Below are 22,299 nucleotides of genomic sequence, written 5' to 3' on the forward strand. Positions count from 1 at the left end.
ATTTCTTGCCATGAGTGTTGCTATGCCTCCAAGTATCACATGTGTCATCCACCTCCTAGGAGCACAGGTACAATGGCTTCTAGGAGAGCAAAGTCAAAGACACCGCTAAGAGCACAACTAGTGATGCAGTCGATCAAGTGTCTATGGACTTGCCTATCCAGGAAGACATCAAGTTTTTCATGGACAAGGATATCAAGATGAATAGAAACATCATCAAAGCGAGCAACACCATCAGCAACAGTAGAAGGTAGCACACTTGCACATGACGAATGCAATAGGAAGGTTGTTGACAGCATAGAGGCGGAGAAATGCTACAAGTTCAAAGTAGATCCACTCATGATGAAAGAATCTTTTGAGATTGAAGCTATGAGGTGACAGCATGACACGTAGATCGCACGAAGGTAGAGAGAGAAATAAAGAAGGAGTTACATGTGCCGAAGCAACAACTCATGGAAGAACATGAGTTGCACAAACAAGAGAATTAGTTATAGCATGAACAGGTATACCAGGGGGTGCAACATGCACAAACGGATGAAACTGCACCCATACAAGTTATAGATCCATCCCAGTAGCTGGCACAGAGCAGACAATGTGAGAAATTTTGTTGATTGCATGCAAGGAAATTCAGCATCATGCATGTCATTATGCACATGCATGTGATCCCACCCATTTGGCACACTCACTGGGGTGAAGACAAGAAGCAAGTCTGACTGGAGCTGAATATGTACTTCGACAAGTTGATGTGCATGGTCACCAGCACACACTTGGAGATCAGCATAAACATTATGTATCAATATGTTTCTGGTCCAACCACACTCAAGACAATGATGCACATGCTATTAAACAAGTTGGACAGAGGGGCCATATCATTGTACCCAGATGAAATGGAGGCAACAGTTCGCTTTCAGCAGGATTTCACCATTGAGCGCACGAACACCATCATGAATGACCAAGCTTGGCATCAGTTCACCATCGTCGATCATCGCAAGGATGTCGAAGAGTTGGTATTACCACAATGGTCCGAGTGTTAGTGATGTCTTGCATGGCTTTCTCAAGCCTATTTTGTCTCACATGGGTACATGTGCAGATTTTATGTAACATCTTGTCAAGTGGAAGTTTAAGTGTCGATAACTGAATTTAACAAAAATAGAGTAGTTGAAGAGTCATGAGGGTAGGTGAACAATCACAAAGGGGAATGTCAAAGGCCACCCCACCCTTTGCTATATATAATCCCTCATAACTCATTTTATAGGCTTTTTGTTAGCAAAGCTTCCAATAGGAGTATCTTAGAGAAAGCTTGGATAGTAGTGTAACAATCCTTGGCTTCTCCATTGTGTAGAGCTAGTATATCTCTTTGGAAAAGCATGCAGTAGTGACTATAACACTCAGCAGTTGGAACTAGTGGTTGGTCATGGTTTTATTGTATGACTATAACTTTCACTTCTTATTATAACAAAGCCAACACATTTCATGAATATGTTGTTATTGTATTTCATCTAACTTGTCTACTATAATAATATATGTATCTATTTTCTTATGTATGCATGTATGGCTTTCCTGTATAAGTATGTATGAATCTTACTGAAATGTGTTGTTGGTTTAACCATCACTTTGGATTGCTAGCTCACTTTCTTTCCAATTTGTGATGCATCTTTGCTCGTGTGTTCCCTTCTTAACTATGTGCTTTCACAGGTTTCCAAGGGGCGCAATAACCTCATCCCCCCTGTGTTAGAACTGCTCATGCACCTTCCTTGACTAACTACATATGTCACACCCTTTCTACCAACAGGGAAATCTTACTTGCCTCTGCGCACCATCACAGTCAAGGCGATACCGTACGACCCACTGTTGGGAATCCTACACCAAACAGTTTGAGGTCTAGTCGGGAATTCTTACAAGGGAGATCCCCTGACATGTTGGTGGGTCCAACACCGTCAACTTTTTGGTGCTCGAAGGAGGGCCAGATGACAAGCTGAGTCCTCATAATCTGTTTTAGATCTCTGCATATCTATCATGACTAACTACATAGTTTCTCTTCTGGAGTGTATGTCTTATGGAAACGACTTCAAAATCTCAGAAGAGATCTTCGATAACTTGTCACATAAAACATATGATGGTGGAGGCTATGTAGCCTTGGTTGGGATGCGGTCAGCATTGTAGGCTCATGCGAAAGACATGGAATCTTTGAAGAATACATGACCTGCACATTGTTCGTCTACACGCTTCAAGGGAACCCATTTCACTTGTGTGCTACACTGCCTGAAAAATATATTCATTCTCTTGCTCATCTGGTCACAGAGATAGACCATGCTTTCAATCACTTTAATCGTAAATCACTCAACAAAGAAATTGTGGAATTACGAAAAGCACCCGTTGAATCCATTCAACAGTTTCACACACACTTTTGTAATATTTCATACTGATTTCCCGAAGATGAAATTGATTGGGAATTTCTCAATGGAATATTTGAGTATCTTCTTCACATATCCGAAAATCCACAATTATTGAAACCATCCAAACCCCACTCAGCACACTTCGGTGATGGAGCTGTGCAATCACAGGAAGACAAAATTCCTGTCATAAGTGGTTGTCTACCTTCACCTCATCAAACAGTTCCACCACTGCAGAGTGATGTGGGAGATTATACACACACATCTGTTGAACTATCACATCCTCCCATGCCACCTGCTCTTGATATCTGCATAGATTTGGATTGCAAACCTGTTTTTTATCACATGGATTCATTCCCTCAACCTCTGTCCATGCATTCTGTTGATCCTCCAAATTGTATTGTCTTGTGTTCTTCCATTCCGGACTCCTCACCTATTGTGAATGAGGATCAAGTTGTCGATGGAGTTGGTACTATGCAACCAACCCGCGCCATCATTCATGATGAATGTATGTGGGAATCTAAAGAAGAACATGCGGCGAAGGATGACTCCCTTCCAGCCACGCTTCATCTGCTTTATCCTAACATCCCTTGTGATTCTGCAACTACTAATTTCCCCTGTGAAAACTCATTTACGGATGTTTCTACTTTCGATCATTCATAGGACACATCGGATGTCAGTCTCTCATTACATTGCAGAGAGGACACATCTTCCTCTAAAAATCCTTCTAATCTATCATCTAACATTTCTTAAAGTACAAAGGGTGAACATCCTTGCTTCTCATCTACCCCTTTGCACGATTCATCAAATCATGAGGATGCTGACAAACATCATAGATTTTCTAATCTTGGTTGTCGTGATCTCTCTACTTCTTTATATGATCACGATGTTGATTCACTCATTGTTAATTCGTCTAAGCCACTGGTCTACAATGATCTATATGTCGATCAAGTCGAAACCCTGTAGAATGTTGAGGCGCTTCAACTCGAGCTGATGGTTATGTTAGGCCCTCACTGTCCTGAGGTTGGTTCCACTTCTGATTAGGAAGTTGATCAAACATGCAAGGATCCTCATCACTCATATGTATACATTGAAGATCAATCTAACAGTCAGATTTCACTTCCTCCACTCAAACTACACGATCCCATCGCCCATGCATTGGAGGAATCTTACACAGCAAGCACACTTGCACAATGTAAGTGGTCTACCCTTCTCACATTTGCTTGCATGTCACAGTTAAGAGAATGCATACACTCAACATCTGCACGTAGTGTAGCACAACACCATGGCAATTCCACTGGGTGCATGTCATGCGCTTTGAGTCATTTTTGTTTTGTGGACGCTTGTAAGCTCGGAGTGTGTCTCTCTTCATCGTTATATGTTTCATGATTATTGGTTTGCGCAACTGCGATGTTCATAAACCATGCCTTTACCAACATGGGTCGACCAATGTGCCGATGGCTACATTGGAAGTATCACTTCATGTGAGATGACCCATGCACTATTAGCTTAGAAGTAGGTGTAGTGTTTGCTTTTGAGTTGTTTGCTTGCATGCATGTTTACTTCTTTCTTTGTGTGTTTGCTTGCTTGCTTGTTTGTTTGCTTACTCTCTTTGCATACGAATTTGCTTCTTCTTCTTGCTTTTATTTTTGGTTTGTTTTCTTGTTTATGTCTCTATGTTAGTTTCGCATGGATCGTGTCTGACTCTTGAAACAAGCTGGGCGAAGTACAAGAGGACTTGTATAACTATCAATACTTGGTTATCCATTGTCCTACTTCTTATGTAAGAACTTGTTGTCTTCAGTCCATGATACATCATTGGAGCATACGTACTCGTTGAAGTGAAGTTTGGTGAAAACACAAAGCTTGCGTGTGAACTAGTATCACCTACTCTAGTCAGTTGTTTTTGGGTCAATCCTTGTCATCTCAGTCAAGTAGAGTAAGATGAGGGGAAAAACCTTAACAAGCACATTAGAGGTATATACAAACTACTTCTGTGAATGAACAACCTCTTCTGCTCTCAATAAGTCAAGATCCATCTTCCGCCTCTGAAATGAATAAGTGCTATGCATAGTTATGAAAAATGAAAATGAACAGGGCAAAAGAAGAGAAAGGGTTCCTGTGTAGAGAGGTGATGCAAGTAACTCCACCGGGGTACTGACCAGGCTCGCTAGCAAGGGAGCGATGCTTGTGTTCTTGCGTGACTCCGTCGGGGTATTGTCTAGGCCTGTTGGCAGTGGAGCAACACCAGAGATGAAACTAAAACTCTAATGATCATATGACTTGTGCACCAATATACCCCTCATCCCCAATTGAAACAACTGTGTTGGCTTGGCTTGGAATGTGTGTCGACTGACCAAGAGCCTCGTAGATGATACATCTCAAAATCAACCAAGTGTGGAAACCAAGACGAACAGAGAACTGAACAATACTTCTAAAGGTGTTAGACTTGACTTTCAAGAACAAGGTCCATTCAGAGAGCTGGAGTTCTACTAGTGGTTCGCTAAGTGTTGTAGCAGCTACAACCACCCTCCAACATTTTATCTTAGCTTTGATTTGGAGCCTTCCTACCAACCATCCTCAACAACATGTTTTGCACTGTCAAGCACATCAGCTTCAGCTATTTCATAGTCTTGTCAGCCTATGCATGGAAGTTTGTTCCACCTCCTTCACAAGCTAATTTCTGGGCTTAGTGTCAGTTGCTGGTTGAGCATCTCCCTCTGGGAATTATGCAATTCTTAAGGGGAAAGAGCCTTCCCTCCAAAAATTGTGCAAACCCAGCTGGACACTTAGCTGGGCTCCAAAATTGCGCAATTCTTCCTGACAGTCTTCCTCTCAAAAATTGTGCGATTCATCGCAGGGTAGTTGCTCAGCCCATATATTGTGAAATTATGGGCAGCAGTCACCTGCTGCTCCCTGAAATTGCGTAATCCATCTAGACAGCTAGCCCAGCAGCTAGCAGAAATTGTGCAAATCAGCTAGGTAGCCTGCTGGGTTCAAAAATTGCGCAATGCAGTGAGACAAACTTCCTTGATAAAATTGCGCAGTCTGACACAAGACAGCTGCTCAACCCATAAATTACATAATCCTACGAGAAAGTCACCTGTTCCTCCCAGAAATTGCACAATCCCTCTGGGACAACCATATCTGATCAACCTAGAAACTCCTCAAATCCTTCTCACAGGATCGCAGACTAATGCATGTGCCTTTAGGATGACAGGTTCACTCCAGGACTGAGAAAAATTGATTTCATGCATGGATTACTTTTCCCAAGGCAGCATGCAAGGGCATCCCTAGATTTAGGGATCTATTTTTAGCCGCTGGAGGTTACATGCATGGATCACTTTAGAAACCTCCCGCCAAGTGTCGCTTTTCCTAGATTTGTGGCATGCACGTCATAACCTCGATTTTATCAAAAATCATTTTCCAGATGTTGCAGAGCTCATTCCTCGCATCAATCTTGTAGCTCTAACATCCCACATCGCATCTAAGAGTCGTCAGCACATTCAACTCAGTTGTTTCAGGTTAAGCCTACTTCGCATATCTTGCGTTGCATTTTGTCACTTTTTTTGTTTAGGCTTGTGTGAGTGTTGTTTTCTTTATTTTTGTGAATACTTTCTATCATTTGCATGCATGTTAGCTTGTATAATCGTTGTTTCAGTTTTCGTTTGTATCTCACTATTGTCACATGCATGACATTTTTTTTTCATCGATGGCCGTTGTTGCGACGATTCGCTTCACGCACATGCATGAATCCCATTTTCTGAATCTTGCACTTACTATTTGCATGCATAATCCTTCACTCTTGTTTGCACTCATCTCATCATGCATTTAGACTTCTCATGTTTTTAGTCGCCTATCGGCCGGTCTGGGCTGCGTTGGCTCAGACCGTTCCTTGCTCGGCTAACACTGTGCATCTCCAGAAGCGAAGGCTCTATCTTCCCTCCATAATTTGGACAAGTCTAGCCCATCACTGACCTCTAGGCTTGCATTGTGTAAGCCTTGGAGGCAGTGTCCTGCTGGCCCCAAAAATTGTGCAATGCAGTTTGCTAGTTGCATGTCACTGCTAACTGAAATTGAGCATTGTACAGTTTCAGTCCTGAACAGGCTAGGTTGGACTATGCATTGCACAATTCCAGTAGTTATTCAACCTCTTGAAAGCCCAGACTGTGCCTTGCGTAGTTTTGGCAGTCAGTCTCCCGACCTCCTGCCAGAAATTGCACAACCTTCATGATCAATCACACAGGTATGTTGCATGCCAGTCCTCCAGTTTGTTTTTGTTTTCAACTAATAGATTGCTTTCCATGAGTGTTGCTATGCCTCTAGGTATCACATGTGTCATCCACCTCCCAGCAACATAGGTACAATGGCTTCCAAGAGAGTAGAGTCAAAGACACCGCTAAGAGTGAAATTTGGGATGTAGTCGATCAAGTTTCTATGGACTTTCCTATCCACGAAGACATCAAGTTGTTCATGGACAAGGATATCAAGATGAATGGCAAGGACATCATAGCGAGCAGCACCATCAACAGTAGCAGAAGGCAACACACCTGTACGCAACGAATGCAAGAGGAAGGTTTTTGATAGCATAGAGGTAGAACAAAGCTGCAAATTCAAGGCAGATCCACTCATGACTAAAGAAGCTTTGGAGATTGAGGTTATGAGGTGACAAGTTATAGATACATCCCAGCAGCTGGCATAGAGTAGTCGAAGAGTCATGAGGGTAGGTGAACAGTCACAAAAGGGAATGTCAAGGGTCACCCCACCCTTTGTTATATATAGTCCCTCATAACTCATTGTATAGGATTTTGGCAGCCAAGCTTCCAATAGGAGTATCTTAGAGAAAGCTTGGACAATATTGTAACAAGCCTTAGCTTCACCTCTGTGCAAAGCTAGTATATCTCTTTAGAGGAGCAGGTGACAATGACTGTAACATTCTGTTGTCAGAACTAGTGGTTGTTCATGGTTGTATTGTATGACTGGAACTTTCACTTCTTAATAACAGAGCCAACACGTTTCGTGCATATTTTGTTATTGTATTTTAGCTAGCTTGTATACGCTAATAATATATGTATATGTTTGCTTACGCATGCATGTATGGCTTTCCTATATAGGTATGTATGAATCTCACTAAAATGTGTTGTTGGTTTAACCATCACTTTGGGTTGCTAGCTCGCTTTCTTTCCAGTTTGTGATGCATCTTTGCTCCTGTGTTCCCTTCTTAACTCCGTGCTTTCACAGGTTTCCAAGGGGCACACTCACCTCACCCCCCATGTGTTAGAACTGCTCAAGCACCTTCCTTGACTTAATGCTTATGTCACACCCTTGCTACCAACAGGGACATCTTACTTGCCTCTACACACCATCATGGTCAAGGCGATACCGTATGACCCATTGTTGGCACTCCTACACCAAATGGTCTGAGGTCTAGTTGGGACTTCATACCAGGGAGATCCCCTGACATGTTGGCGGGTCCAACACCATCAACACATCTCTTATTGAAGACACAGTAGTAGTAAAGAGTTGTTTGACTTTTCCATGTCATCAGTGTCATGTCATGTCACGAATCATCATGTGCCACATCATTTCTGGATTATGTAAATTCTATATTGGAAAATGTAATGTAAAATGGAAGTCCAAAAGTCATCTATGTAATGTGAAAAGTCATGTGGGAGTTGAAAGGTCATAGAGAAGTCAAACAGTGATGAGGGTAGTCCAAGAGTTACATGGGAGGTGAATGATCACCCCATTCGTTATATATACACCCACATTGTACATGCAAAGGGATTTTCACCTTGGCTCCTCCTAACAAGCATTAAAGAGGAAGATATTTATTTTGGAGGAGAAAGTGACTTCTATAATGCTCCACTATTAGGGCTAGTGGTGTTCGTTGTTTCAACGTATCTCAGAAATTTTACTTAATTTAGAAACTCGTTGATATGACACACTTTCATGCATATGTCATGAATATTGTAAGATTGTTCTTTGAGTGTTTGTGATGGATGTTGTTTCTCATATATACTAAATAAATTGAACTATTTCGGTGGCTTTGGTACTTATCTTGTTTAAAATGTGTTGTATTTGCTTTAATAATCATTGCTTCCTTGCGAAATATTTTTCTAGTTCATCAATGATTCGTTCTTATGTATGTGCTTATGTGCCTTTTCTATATTTGTATTATTACTTGTCTTTAAAGGTCCCACTTTTCTCTCCCCTTTCGGTACAAGGACCTTGATACTTTCCACAGTTGAACTTCACAAGGCATACTCACTTGCTAAGATACTTGTGTATTGCTCTCTTGTGTTGAACTTTCTGGCCAAGGAAAATCTACAACATACATGGTAGTGAGGTCAATAATCCAAAAGGGGCTTCTACTCCATATAGTGTGAGGTCTAGTTGGGACTTCACATTAGCGAGACCCCCTTAGTTGATGGATTTCTAGCACTGACAATAGATTTTAATTAAAAAAAAATCAATGGAATTTCATCACAGGTCGCATGAAAAATATAACTTCAAGCTACTCTCATCACAAATAAACTTTATAAAGAATAAGCTACTCTCATCACATAATGTATTGACACTAATATATTAATTTTATTTGAAGATGGTGTGGTTCCATTCATAAAATTCCACGTTGGAAATGTAACAAACATGTTCATTGCAATGTTTGCAATTCACCATTGCAAGACCAACGTAGTCAAGTATTCTTTGTTCGGGTTTGTTCTGTCTAGCTTCTTATACTTGGCATAAATCTAAATAAAAAGGTTTTGACAATGCAGCTGATGTTTTTTAATTTTAATAAAATGCATTTCCAGAAATCATCTCGACTTCCTTGATACTCATCATGGGTGGTGTATTGCTATATAATTGTGCAGGCTATTTCTGGAATCAATTTGTATTTTTATGATAGTTGTCTCATCCTACCCTTATGTTTCAATGGTCTATGCCATAAAGTGAAGCAATTGTATCTATGTTACACCTCTCTAAAGTTAACAACTTCATCGTGATGGTAGTAACATATGGTGCATAAGAACACCCTGTAATATGGTCAAAGCCATGGACTTGATAATGTCACATACAATGCCCTTCTTGATGGGATTTGTAAAGATGGTAGAGTACAATTCAACATATATATAAGTTTTGGAATGGCATATGCCATAAACTAAAGTAGTTGCATGTACATTACAACTATCTAAAATTAACAACTTCATCATGATGGTAACTTATGGTTCAGAAGAACACAATAGAATATGGGAAAACCTGTGGATACTATCACACACAATACCCTTATTGATGGCCTTTGTAAATATGGTAGCGTAGATTTTAAGATGCATATAAGTATTGGAAAGGCAGGGTTTTGATCTTGTCTTTAATGTTATGACTCCCTATTTGAAATTCCTATTTCTACTATAGATTTTGAAATATTTTATAAATATGAATACTTCAAAAATATAATGAATAAAACAAAAATTATTATAGTTTATACCCATAAATGACTCACAAACAACCTCTAAATAAGATACCCATGGTGTGAGTGCAAATAAAGTCGTAATACCATCACCTAGGCTCTTTGTGATGCAAAGTTTGGACAAAGGTCAAAAGTATAATATCATCATCGAGGTTCTCTGTAATGTAAACATGTTTGGATGGAGGACATGAGAAATTATATTGCAAGTATTAAAGTTTTTAAACCATGGGAGATTGACTATTGTATTGCCAATATGGAAAGTTTTTTAATAATGCAAAATGGAGTTCATATCACATGTCTTTAAATTACATGTGATTGTTTTAATGTATTGCAAAGGTTTACATATGTATATAGTGTGGAAAGGCTTAAATCTCCTTGTAAAATATGTTATGGGAATTATCAGTAGGATAGTAGGATATAAAGTGTTAAAAAATGCAAAAATTTTGAGGCGGTAGAATAAAATAAGAATCAAGCAGAGACCTTCGCAATTAGTGCTTCACAAACCCCAACCCCATATAAAGCCCTAACCCTAAAGATTTGAAATTTAAAGAATTGAGTCGAATTTTAAAAATTAGGCAAGGTTAGCCATGTAAATTAGGCGAGGTTAGCTTTTTTCTTGCTTGAACACATTATTCTCAAATCAAATTAAACAATATTTAATAAATTACTTGTTCAACCTTAAAATCATAGCCATAACTCAGCACAGATAACCCTAAAATGAGAGCTATAACCCTAAAATGAGAGCTATAATAGGCATAACAAATCCATAACAATAATTTACCCTGCACAAAACCGAAACCAAAATTAAACCAAAATTAGAGCCATAAACCCTAAAATCAGAGCCATAACATCAATTTACTTCCACAAAACCAAAAAAACAAAGCCATAACACTTAGACTACAATTTCTAGCAAGAAAGATTATGTTAAAAAAAACAAAAATTGTGAGTCATGCCCACACACCATTGCAACAATGATGAAGACTCGAGCACCCGAACAAATTTTACTTACAACAAACTCCTGTAACTAAAAAAATACAGTGGTGTTACACTATAAGAAAACCCAAGAGAAATCCATGTAAAAACAATTGTAGAATTTGAAGGGTTACCTTCATGAAATAGGACTCAAGAATGAAACCTCCATATCAACCATTTGACCTATTGGAATTTGCAATAAGTTTGCGTCGGGACAAATTTACCACGATTTGATGCACCACACACAACTTACAACAACCCGCCAAGGGATAAATAGCGTGCAACATCCCCATAAATGGAAAATCCCCCACAATCTCATCGAAACAACCTCACACAAAGAAAATGACAATCTTAAGAGGCAAGGAAATGAAGGCTTCTATCATCGGATTCTAGGCAGCAGAACGCCCACACATCAGGCCTAAGCAACATAAGCGAGGGCATAATACCACCTCCTACGTTTGAGTAAGAACAAACCCTAAACAACCCCGAAAATGACTGTGAGCAATGCCAAAAGGTTGGCGACACCTCATAACTTCCATGTATGACACCTATTGTACAGTCCATGTGAATGAATGCATGCACTTTGATGACATGGAATTGAGGGCACGCAACAACTCGTGTCCCCTATGGCTCCTCACAATTTTTTAAGCCAAAAACACATGACTTCTCGCATAGTGATGGTTCCATCTCACCTTGGCTTTGGCCTGCTTCTTAATTCTCCTTGTTCTCTGTGTTTTCAAATGCTTTCAAGGAGTTTTATGCAACTTGGCATTGTGATACCACGATAAAGATTGCAAAGGTTGAAAACATGAAACTAGAAATGGAGTGAACTAGCTCTAGCTCTTTTCATCATTGAGTAACATCAAAATAAATTACATAAGAGAGAAGGGAACAATAACAATAATTCAATCAAATAAGACTCAACTAAAGCAAACTAAGACAAAAATGAGAGTGAGAGATTAATGCTGTCAACAATATAATTTAACTAAGTAAATTGACTTCAAACTGAGTATTACACGCGATAGACAAAAATGAGAGTGGGGATTAATCCGCGATAGACAAAAATGAGAGTGGGGATTAATCCTCTCAACAATATTTTGAATTGAAAGAAATTTTTTACGTAATTGTACAAATACATTGATCTATCTAACTTGTTACTTTGAATTGAAAGTCCATTCCATTTTTACGTTGTACATTAAAACCTTGCTGGCCAATACGTTTGGAAAATGAAATTTTCAAAAAGACATTGAAAAAACCTTTGCCTTATTAAATTATTCAACAACTTCATCGACTAGTACTATTAGATGTATCTATCTAATTGAAAGAAAAATTTACCAGTTTGTAAAAATTTCGAGGGTTCCTATCATCGCGTCCGTTTCTGAACAGCGCACCACTAATTTGAAAATTGTTCAGCAATTCTCGTTTCTTCCGTAGTCTATTGACAATTGAATGCAGGAAGTTTTATATTGACTTATCTGCATCCATCATATGCCAACGAAAACAAATTTCGGCCTCTCAAATCTTTGGAGTGTAGTGTTGTGGAGAGGAGATCTATTTTCAACGAGGCTAAGAAACTTCATGTAAGTAGACAAAATATTTGTAATATATTTTTTGAATGCAAATATATTTGTAATATTTCGATACTTAAATGAAGGAATACAAATATTTATGTTGTCAATTTTATAGTAAAATATAGTCATAGGTTTAAAGAGAAAGAAGTAGACTAAATTTTATATTACTAAATATTATTTTATATCAAATGAGTCATAATAAACAATAAAAAGATTTGAATTATATATATATATATATATATATATATATATATAATAATTGTTTAGTTTAATTAAATAGTTGAGTGATGAATCTATGTATGTATTTAAAATTGTAATTTAATAGCAAGAAATCACAATCTTAATTGAAATTATATTTTCAAATTACTAAAAAAATTATTTCATCAATTCATTATATTGCAACATTAATAATATTTATATATAATTTTCTTCTCAGATTTTATACTTCTGTGAGTCATGATATAATGTTTATATTTCCCGGAGAAATCACATAGACCCTTTATTCTCTATGTGATTTCTCCTGAAAATATAAACAAAATATTTTTCTTATTAAAAATCCACTCACTTTTTATACATTAATATTTATATACTAATATATTTTAAAAGTAATATGTATTTATATAATAAAATATAAATTTGTAATAATAATAAATATTACATTTAAATTATTTTAAATTAAATATAAAATATTATTAATACAAATTTAAAATTATATATATATATATATATATAATTTAAATTTGTATTACCTCAAAACATCAAAATATAACTACAGATTGTCCATGTTATTTCTTAGATTATTATAGGTGGTTTCAATTTCCCATAAAAGAAATAAGAGGAGAATGTCATACTAAGACAAAAACATTTACTATAAGGAAAATTGTCTATAATTATAAAACCATAAAGAGAAATGTCGTTGAGGTACATAGTAGAAAATCAAGTGTCCCAAGAAGTCACTAGAGAATGATCTTTACTATAAGGAAAAATGTTTATCAACTATGAAACTGTAAAGAGAAATGTCATTGAGGTACATAGTAGAAAATCAAGTGTCCCAGTAAGTCACTAGAGAAGGGTCTTTAGCACTGGAGCCTAGAGATGGAAGTTTTATCTCGCACAAGAGATGGGTCTCCAAGTCAATTATGAGCATTCAAAGTCTCTAAGCATGAGCGTTGGAATTGCTAGGGACAATTGATATCATTCAAGGTAGAAAATATGCCATACTCCTCCTCTTGGTTCTCCTTCATAACTACTAATGAAGAGTAATAGAGTTGAGTAACCTTGTTAGGCCCCTATACTACTAGTGTAACCCCTTATTGTTATTAGTACAACCCACTTATTATATTGATGTACCATGTAGTGCCCATATTGTTACTATTGTGCCCCATAGAAGCCCACTATTGTTATTATTGTACCCTTACATTATTATTGTTATGTCGGCTCTGATTATGTTATGACCCCTTAGACTCCTATATATAGAAAGGGGGTCTTTTCATTTGTATCATCCAAGAATTGTTCATTTATGTAATGTAAAGGAGGTTGCCCCCTCGAAGAGGCTGAATTCTAAGGCGTTGATCTATCTTTTCTATCTTTTCTTGAGCTGGTTCCATAACATTTGGTATCAGAGCTTTGGATTCTAGGGTTTCGTTGCTCCAAACAGGTCATCGTGGCATTTTCGCTATAACTTTTTTTTTCTGTGACGTTTTAGAAGTCGCAAAAAAAACCCATTTGAGAAGAAATAGCGCTGAACCTTGGGTCTGAATTTCAGATCTTTTCGCACGATATTTGCGGAGATATGATCTGAGGAAGTTGGTCATTTTTCAGACTCCTGAATTACATTCAAAACAGGTGACTTGGGGAAAATCGTCATAACTTCCTCTCTGGGGATCGGATTGAAATTTCGTAAGAAGGTATAGAAAGAGGACGGACTGTAGTTTCTTGTATGCATGTTTCAGATCCAAAGGTTGAAACAGTGACTCGTGGCACGTCGTACAAGTTCGCTCTACTGAATTAGTCTAGAAGCAAGTCACTGTGGGAGATTTCACATAACTCTTCCTTGGAGAATCCAATTTGGGTCAGACTTGTGGCATTGAAAAGAGGACATAGAAGGCTACTACAGGTTGCATTTTCAGAACTGGATGATCCAAAATTACAGAGATACATCAGATTCAATATTAGGCTTCTACAAAGTGAAAAAATGTGTGTAGTTTTATTTTTTATTTTTGTGTAAGCTTGGTTTAACGGAATTAAAAGGGCATAGTAAAGCATTATTATCGGTAACTGATGCCCCGAGGAAAGAAAATGCAAACACCTAGTAAGGAACCTGAAAGCTCTAGCATGACTCATGAAGAAGAGGAAGAAATGCTACATGATATATCAAAATTACAAGAACAAGTGCAACAGATGTCACGCTCACAAAAGCTAACAGAAGCTAAGATAAAGGGCATGGAAGCTAAGATAGATGATTCGAAGACAGATTTAAAGAGAGACATGGCAGATTTGAAGACAGATTTGACAAATTTTCTACAAGAAATAATTACTAATGGTGAAAAGGTTGTAAAGGAAACTCATGATGTGAACAAAAGTAATGTTAGTCATGATTCCATAGACTCTAATGTTGGATCGAAGACCCACCATATTCCAAAAATCGATATGAGTAAGTTTGATGGCAAGGATCCCGCCACATGGATATTACAGATGGAGCAGTTCTTCGATCTCAATAATGTGAAAAACGCACAAAAGGTACGTATGGCAGCTGTATATTTGGAACCAAATCAGTTTGTATGGTATCAATGGCTTTGCTCTCGTAAACAATTTATCACTTGGGCAATTTTTATGGAAGAATTGATAGCACATTATGAAGATACAAAAAGCAACACTTTTTTTAGCCAATTGATAAGTCTCAAACAAAAGGGTTCAATAATGGAGCACATTGAGGAGTTCCAAAAATTGAACATAAGGGTAAAAGATATTCCAGAGGAGCATAGGATCGATGTGTTCATAGGGTCTTTAAAGGATAATATCCAACATGATGTTCACCTCTGGGAACCTGACTCATTAGAGATATCCAACATGATGTTCGCCTCTGGGAACCTGACTCATTAGAGAAGGCATTCAAGTTAGCAAGAAAAATGGAAAGCAAAATTATGGCAACCAGGAAGCATACCACTCACAACTATAAAGACGGAAGTGTTGTTGCCCCTAGTCTTCCACAACCTATAAGGTTGACACCACAACAATTGGAAGAAAAAAGAGCAAAAGGGCTTTGTTACAGTTGTGATAGCAAATACAATAAAGTTCATAAGTGTCCTGAGAAGAAATTATTCTACATAGATTGTGAAGAGGAAGAAGAAAAGGAGCAAGAAAGGTCAAAAGAAGAAGATATACTCCAGGGACAAAGCCTAGATGAAGAACAAATAAATCCGACCATATCTTGTAATGCATTGGCGGGAATTACCACTCCTCAAACCATCAAGATAGAAGGACAAATCAAGAAGAAAAAGGTAATAGTGTTGATTGATTCAGGAAGCAGCCACAATTTTATTCATTGTAGGGTAGCAAAAGAATTGAATTGCTTCCTATATCCAACACCAGAGTGTCAAGTGATGATTGCAAATGGAGGAACAATAAATTGCTCTGGAAGGTGCCATAATATCAAGCTATCCATGGGAGAATATGTATTGACTAGCACAATGCTTTCCATTCCAATGGGAGGTGCTGATGTTGTACTAGGAGTCCAATGGCTACAATCCTTGGGTACAATAGCTTTTAATTTTCAAGAACTTTTCATCAAATTTTCTACGGAAGGAAAGGAAGTTGAATTAAGGGGTATTGGAGGGAAACCAGGAAAGATAAACAGCTCTAATGGTATGACAAAGCTTCTAAAAAAGGAGAAAAGAGGTGTAATTGCACAATTATGTTCGCTAGATGTATCCACATCGGAATCATCTATTTCTCCAGATCTCCAAAAAGCCTTGAACAATCATTACAAGGTATTTGAGACTCCCCAAGGTCTCCCACCTATGCGTGATCATGATCATGTTATTCATCTGATTCTAGGAAGTGTTCCTCCAAACATTAGGCCATACAGATATCCCTATGTCCAAAAAAGTGAAATTGAACGTATGGTTGCAGAAATGCTAGAGGCTGGTATAATTCAACCAAGTTAAAGTTCTTTCTCTACTCCAGTAGTATTGGTGCACAAGAAGGATGGATCATGGCGCATGTGTCCGGATTATAGGGAGCTCAACAAGCTCACTATTAAAGATAAGTTCCCCATTCCTGTCATTGATGAATTACTAGATGAATTGCATGGATCAATTTACTTCACCGAGTTGGATCTTCATTCGAGATATCATCAAATTAGAATGAAGATTGAAGACATTCCAAAAACGGCATTTAGAACTCATGAGGGTCATTATGAATTTTTGGTCATGCCGTTTGGCCTTACCAATGCACCTTCAACATTTCAAGGTTTGATGAATTCAATTTTCGAACCATTCCTTAGAAAATTTGTGTTAGTATTTTTTGATGATATACTAATCTACAACAAGTCTTGGAAGGATCATGTTGAACATGTTGACAGGGTGCTTCAACTATTGGAGGAGAAACAATTATATGCAAAAAGATCCAAATGTTTTTTTGGAGTCCAGGAGGTGGAATATTTGGGTCATATTGTATCTCATGAAGGAGTTAAGGTAGACCCTAGCAAAATTAAAGCCATTAAGGAATGGAAAATCCCCACATCCATAAAGCATCTGCGAGGATTTCATGGGTTGACAGGGTATTATCGCAAGTTTGTTAAGAATTATGGGAGAATAGCAGCACCTCTAACAACATTATTGAAGAAAGATGCATTTTCATGGACTCCAGAAGCAACAAAGTCCTTTGAAGATCTTAAAGAGGCAATGTGCCAAGCACCGGTCTTAGCTACATCGGACTTCACAAAAACCTTTATTGTGGAATGTGATGCTTCAGGAAATGGAATTGGTGCTGTTCTAATGCAAGATGAAAGGCCCATTGCTTTTGAATGTCGTCCAATCAAGGGAAAGTTTTTAAGCAAAGCTATTTATGAGAAGGAAATGTTGGCAATACTCCATGCACTTAAGAAATGGTGACCCTACCTAATGGGAAGACACTTCAAGGTAAAAACGGATCATGATAGCCTTAAATACTTTTTAGAACAAAGATTATCCTCTGAAGAGCAACAAAAGTGGGTCACAAAGATGTTGGGTTATGACTTTGAAATCATCTACAAAAAAGGGAAGCAAAATGTGGTGGCAGATGCACTCTCAAGAAAGGATGAGGATGTGGAAGCATTTTTGTGCTATTTCTATTATCCAACCGGATTGGGTAAACAAAGCAAGGGATGAATGGAAGAAGGACGAAGAGGTATGGCCACTTATTCAAAAGTTGCAAAAGATCCCAATTCAAACAATATTGCCAGAAATTGAAGAGGAAGGAAAAAATCATATTGGAACCTGGGGCAGTCACAGAAACAAGAACCCGACAACTATGAAATCAATCAGTTTCAGAGTATCTCATCAAGTGGAAGAACTTACCGACTAAAGATTCCACATGGGGAGGACAAGAATTTTATACAGAAGCATCAAGAACTACTCAAGCGGTTGAGGACAACGCTTTTTGAAGGAGAGGGGCATGTTAGGCCCCTATACTACTAGTGTAACCCCTTATTGTTATTAGTACAACCCACTTATTATATTGATGTACCCATATTGTTACTATTGTGCCCCATAGAAGCCCACTATTGTTATTATTGTGCCCTTACATTATTATTGTTATGTCGGCTCTGATTATGTTATGACCCCTTAGACTCCTATATATAGAAAGGAGGTCTTTTCATTTGTATCATCCAAGAATTGTTCATTTATGTAATGTAAAGGAGGTTACCCCCTCGAAGAGGCTGAATTCTAAGGCGTTGATCTATCTTTTCTATCTTTTCTTGAGCTGGTTTCATAACAAACCTTTTTGACCTTCCTCCAATGTCACCAGGGTGAGGAACTTGATGGGATACCTCCTCAAGGATGTTAGAGTTAGATAAATTTTGAAAATCATCAATAAAAATGGAATTAATATGAGGGATCTCACAGCAGACATCAGAGGGGACAAGATTGGTAGATGGTTGCATCCTCTTGAGCCTATTTATGGGCTTAATTTCTACCCCTTAGGTCCATGGCACCCCTCTGTCTCCCCACCATCCCTCCCCACCATCTCCTTGGTGGTTATGCATGTGCTTCCGAGGCATGCACCTTGAAAAAAAGGAATGCCATGTGAAAAGATTAGGGATCATAATTCCAAGAGAAGAGAAGCAAAGGTAGAGGATATCCAGCAAAATGCAATGGCAAGAATAGGAAGGAGGCTTGAATAGAAAGAGAAGGGAAAGAGGAAAGAGAGGAAAGGGAGCAGGAAGAGGACATCTAACATGACAATAAATTGAACCACATCCCACCATAATTCTCAAATCCAAAATCCAACAACTATAGAATACCACTTTGAGCTACAACCAACAAAGATATGGGCAAAGGAAAAATGGACAAAGCTAAGAGTCAAAGTGAGTATCCCAAATAGCACAACTCGCGATGACCCAACCTTCAAATGGTGGATGATGAAATATGGTGCAGAATCTACAACTAGAGGAAAACCTAGCTGCAAAGGAAGCCACAATGTTTTAAACAAAAATTCAACAACACAACCACTCGTGCCTAATAAATTACCATTACACTCTCTCCTTAATTGCTCAGTTGAGCAATGGTAATTTCCTAATGCAAATTGTAGATAGATCCAAACCACTACAGCTCAATTGTCTCGAGCATACATGTCCAATTCTAGAAAAAATACAAGGAAATTCTCAGAGAAGGAAAGTGAACTAGTGTATAAAAGCCCCTTGATGCCACAAGGTTGTAGAGGAAATCCCACCTGCACCAGGGTAGGGACTAATTTACAACATATAACTCACATTAGGAGTGTTATGTATTTGGAGCTAACTTCAAAATAAAGTCTTGATATATGCATAACTTGAATAAGAAGAGTTCACATCAATCTGTATGTGGGAGGATGGCCACTCCACCCCTCATAAATTTTATGTGAGATGGTTGAGTGGTGAGCTTGCCCCAACATTGTTCATCACCCTAATCAGGAAAAATATAAATGTATGTTAGTATCTTGTGCTAGAAGAGGAGAGAAAATGTATGTTTGTATCTTGTGCTAGAAGAGGAGAGAAAATGTATAACTCGTACTATATTTACCTTCTTACATGTCCAACAGATCTTATAAGGTCTCACAAAGCACATTGATTTTTAATTTTTGTCTTGTTTCACTATTGGCTTTGGACAGAAACGTTGTTTATAATGAGAAAGCAAGGTTGAATCAGATTGCTTGCAATGCCCTTATCTCGAATTTATGCCGTAAAATTTATGCCTTACGATGTTTCCTTTGCAACATCTAGTGCAATTGCTAGTTTATTTAATGCTAACATATTGTATATAGGTGGTGGATGGTTAATTCATATATTAATTCTTTTTATAATAATAAAAAAGGACACTATAGTGTAATTAATTTTGATGATTTTATTAAATCTTAGAAATGTGAAATATGTTATGAAATAAGTGTTTTGATATTTATAATTAATCATGATTGCTATAAGAAAGCATGTGTTTGAGGATATAAGTTATAGACATATACCAACCATTTAATTTATATGACTACAATAATAAAATAAGTAATTTAGCGGTTATGTTTACCAACTAAATTTCTAGTGGGTTTTTCTGGTCTAATTTCTTTAAAATTTGGCAGGAATTTATTGAAATCACAAGTTTGATGGGTAACAGATGCACAATAAAAGTGCCCTAGGGGTTTTTGAGGCTACTAAATCCATATATATAGTCACAAAGCTAATTTAAATAACACAAATCAAACTTTCACCTCACATTTTTCCTCTGGATTCCTAAATAGAAAATCCAAAAAATCACACTAATAACAACTATTCTTTTAAAATGAAAATTTCATTAACTTGGAACTTTTATGGTAAAGAAAGACTCATTAAAAAGAGAACCCTTAATCGTGAACATTAAAAGAGAACCCTTCATCGTCAACCTTAAAAGAAAACCACATGCACCTTGTTACTTTGACCTTCGTTACGTTGTCGTTTAGCAGAGGAATAAAAAAAATGACCGATGCACGTTTATAAAATCGCTTTTGTATAAAATGACTGCCAGAGGTTGTATGCGCTCTTTCCGCTGACGAGGTACGTCAGTTCCAATTTTTTCAACAAGGTTTTCACACTTTTTCCAAGTCATGGACTCGGCTTTTTTCACACCCTCAAAGTGACTCACTTTTTCTTTCCAAGATTTTAAGGATAAGTTGTTGTGACATTTTTTCTGTCAAGTTCTTTGGTCTCTCACTTCTGATGACACGTTGCTATCTTAGAGGAAGTATCAACTATAAATTTATTTAAATTTAAATGGATTATAACATAAAAAATTATAAATAATAAAATTAAATATAATGACAACTAACCTACAACACACAAGCAAGTGAAACTACTACACACATACAAGTGAAACTACTGCACATTAATTCCAAATACTTACTCAAGAGCACAAGGTAATTCAGTGACGTGAAGGTGTACTGGTTATGAATTATAAAGAACAAAAAAGAGAATCCAGTGAAAGCGGCGGGGCATCGGAAGTGGACAAAAAATTTGGAATCGTAGGGGGCAGTCGGGACCAATTTAAGCCGAGGATAATCGAGGCGTAGCATAGATTGATTGATAAGCATTCAAATTAGTAAGAGATTAGGGATAGTTTTTTTTAGAAAGAAAATCTTGATATTATATTGAGGAGATATACAGACAAAAGTTCAGGTGGACCTGAAACCTTATAGCTCAAAACAGCTTATAGTTCTAGTAAGCAGCATCTGGAAAAACCATGTGTCAGATAACCATCATATGACATGAACCTATTAACAGAATTTGAGAAGAATATCAAACCCCATGTTCAGCAGATCGGGGTGTACAGAGCAGAGACTGATTGCAGGACAAATTTAGCAGAAAGAGGAGAGTCTTCAAAAATTATCAGATTCCGCCACCTCCAGAGAGACCAGAGGGTGATGGGCAGAATGGGGCGAAGGGAATTTTGGCGCCCCCACCAGTCAAAAGCTGCATCCACAGAGATGAAGCTTAGATGTTGAAAAGAGAAGAAATTTGCAAGGTCATACCAGATTTGTTGGGCAGCCGAGCACTTGAAGAAGAGATGAAAATTTGTTTCCTCGTCCATCTTGCAGAGAGCACATCTGCTGGGGCCGTGCCATGACCGCCGCCTCAAGGAGTCCCAGGTTAAGTTCTTGTTGAAAAGCACCAACCAGGAGAACAAAATAATCTTAAGGGGGCAGCGAAGCTTCCACCAGAAGACTGGAAAGCGTCTATTTGCAGGTGCATTAACAGAGATGAGATCAGAGTATATATCCTTTACAATTGCATGAGGAGCAGAGAAAGGGAGAGACCAGGTCAGATGGTCTGCAACGGTGGAACGCAGAAGGGATAGTTGCCCTCTGAGGAAAGCATTGAATTGGGGATCATGGTGTTACGTATTCATGGCTGGTGGGCTTCGTCTGTTTCGTTCTGGCCATGATTCTGCTTCAGCTCTACAGAATAGTGGACAGTCGAGGCTACAATTTGCCTCCCGGTTCCAGAGGGTGGCCATTGATTGGAGAATCCTTGGGCTTCAAGCGAGCGATTAATTCGTGTTCACAACCACGCCGATTCATTCAAGATCGAGAGCTAAGGTACTGTGTTAAGTTTAACGTTAAACATCTAGAGCTAAGGTACTGTGCTAATTTTAACATTGGAGCGTATTTTATCAAATATCAAATACAAGATGTGAAT

At 37.9% G+C, this 22,299-nt stretch overlaps 1 protein-coding gene across 2 annotated transcripts in view; it reads left to right on the forward strand.

Moving 5' to 3' along the window:
- Positions 1–21,198: 21,198 nt before the first annotated feature.
- LOC149229597 (cytochrome P450 720B2-like) overlaps positions 21,199–22,299 on the forward strand; it is a 43,336-nt gene continuing 42,235 nt past the window's right edge. For both annotated transcript variants that reach the window (XM_089378681.1, XM_089378680.1), the window contains exon 1: positions 21,199–22,199. In XM_089378681.1, the coding sequence (XP_089234807.1) occupies positions 22,042–22,199 (158 nt within the window). In that variant the 5' untranslated portion in view covers positions 21,199–22,041. The remainder of the gene's footprint in view (positions 22,200–22,299) is intronic.

The sequence above is a fragment of the Pinus tabuliformis genome, chromosome J, assembly GCF_031772625.1.
Source record: "Pinus tabuliformis cultivar Carrire ecotype Pingquan chromosome J, CPIR1, whole genome shotgun sequence".
Classification (NCBI taxonomy): domain Eukaryota; kingdom Viridiplantae; phylum Streptophyta; class Pinopsida; order Pinales; family Pinaceae; genus Pinus; species Pinus tabuliformis.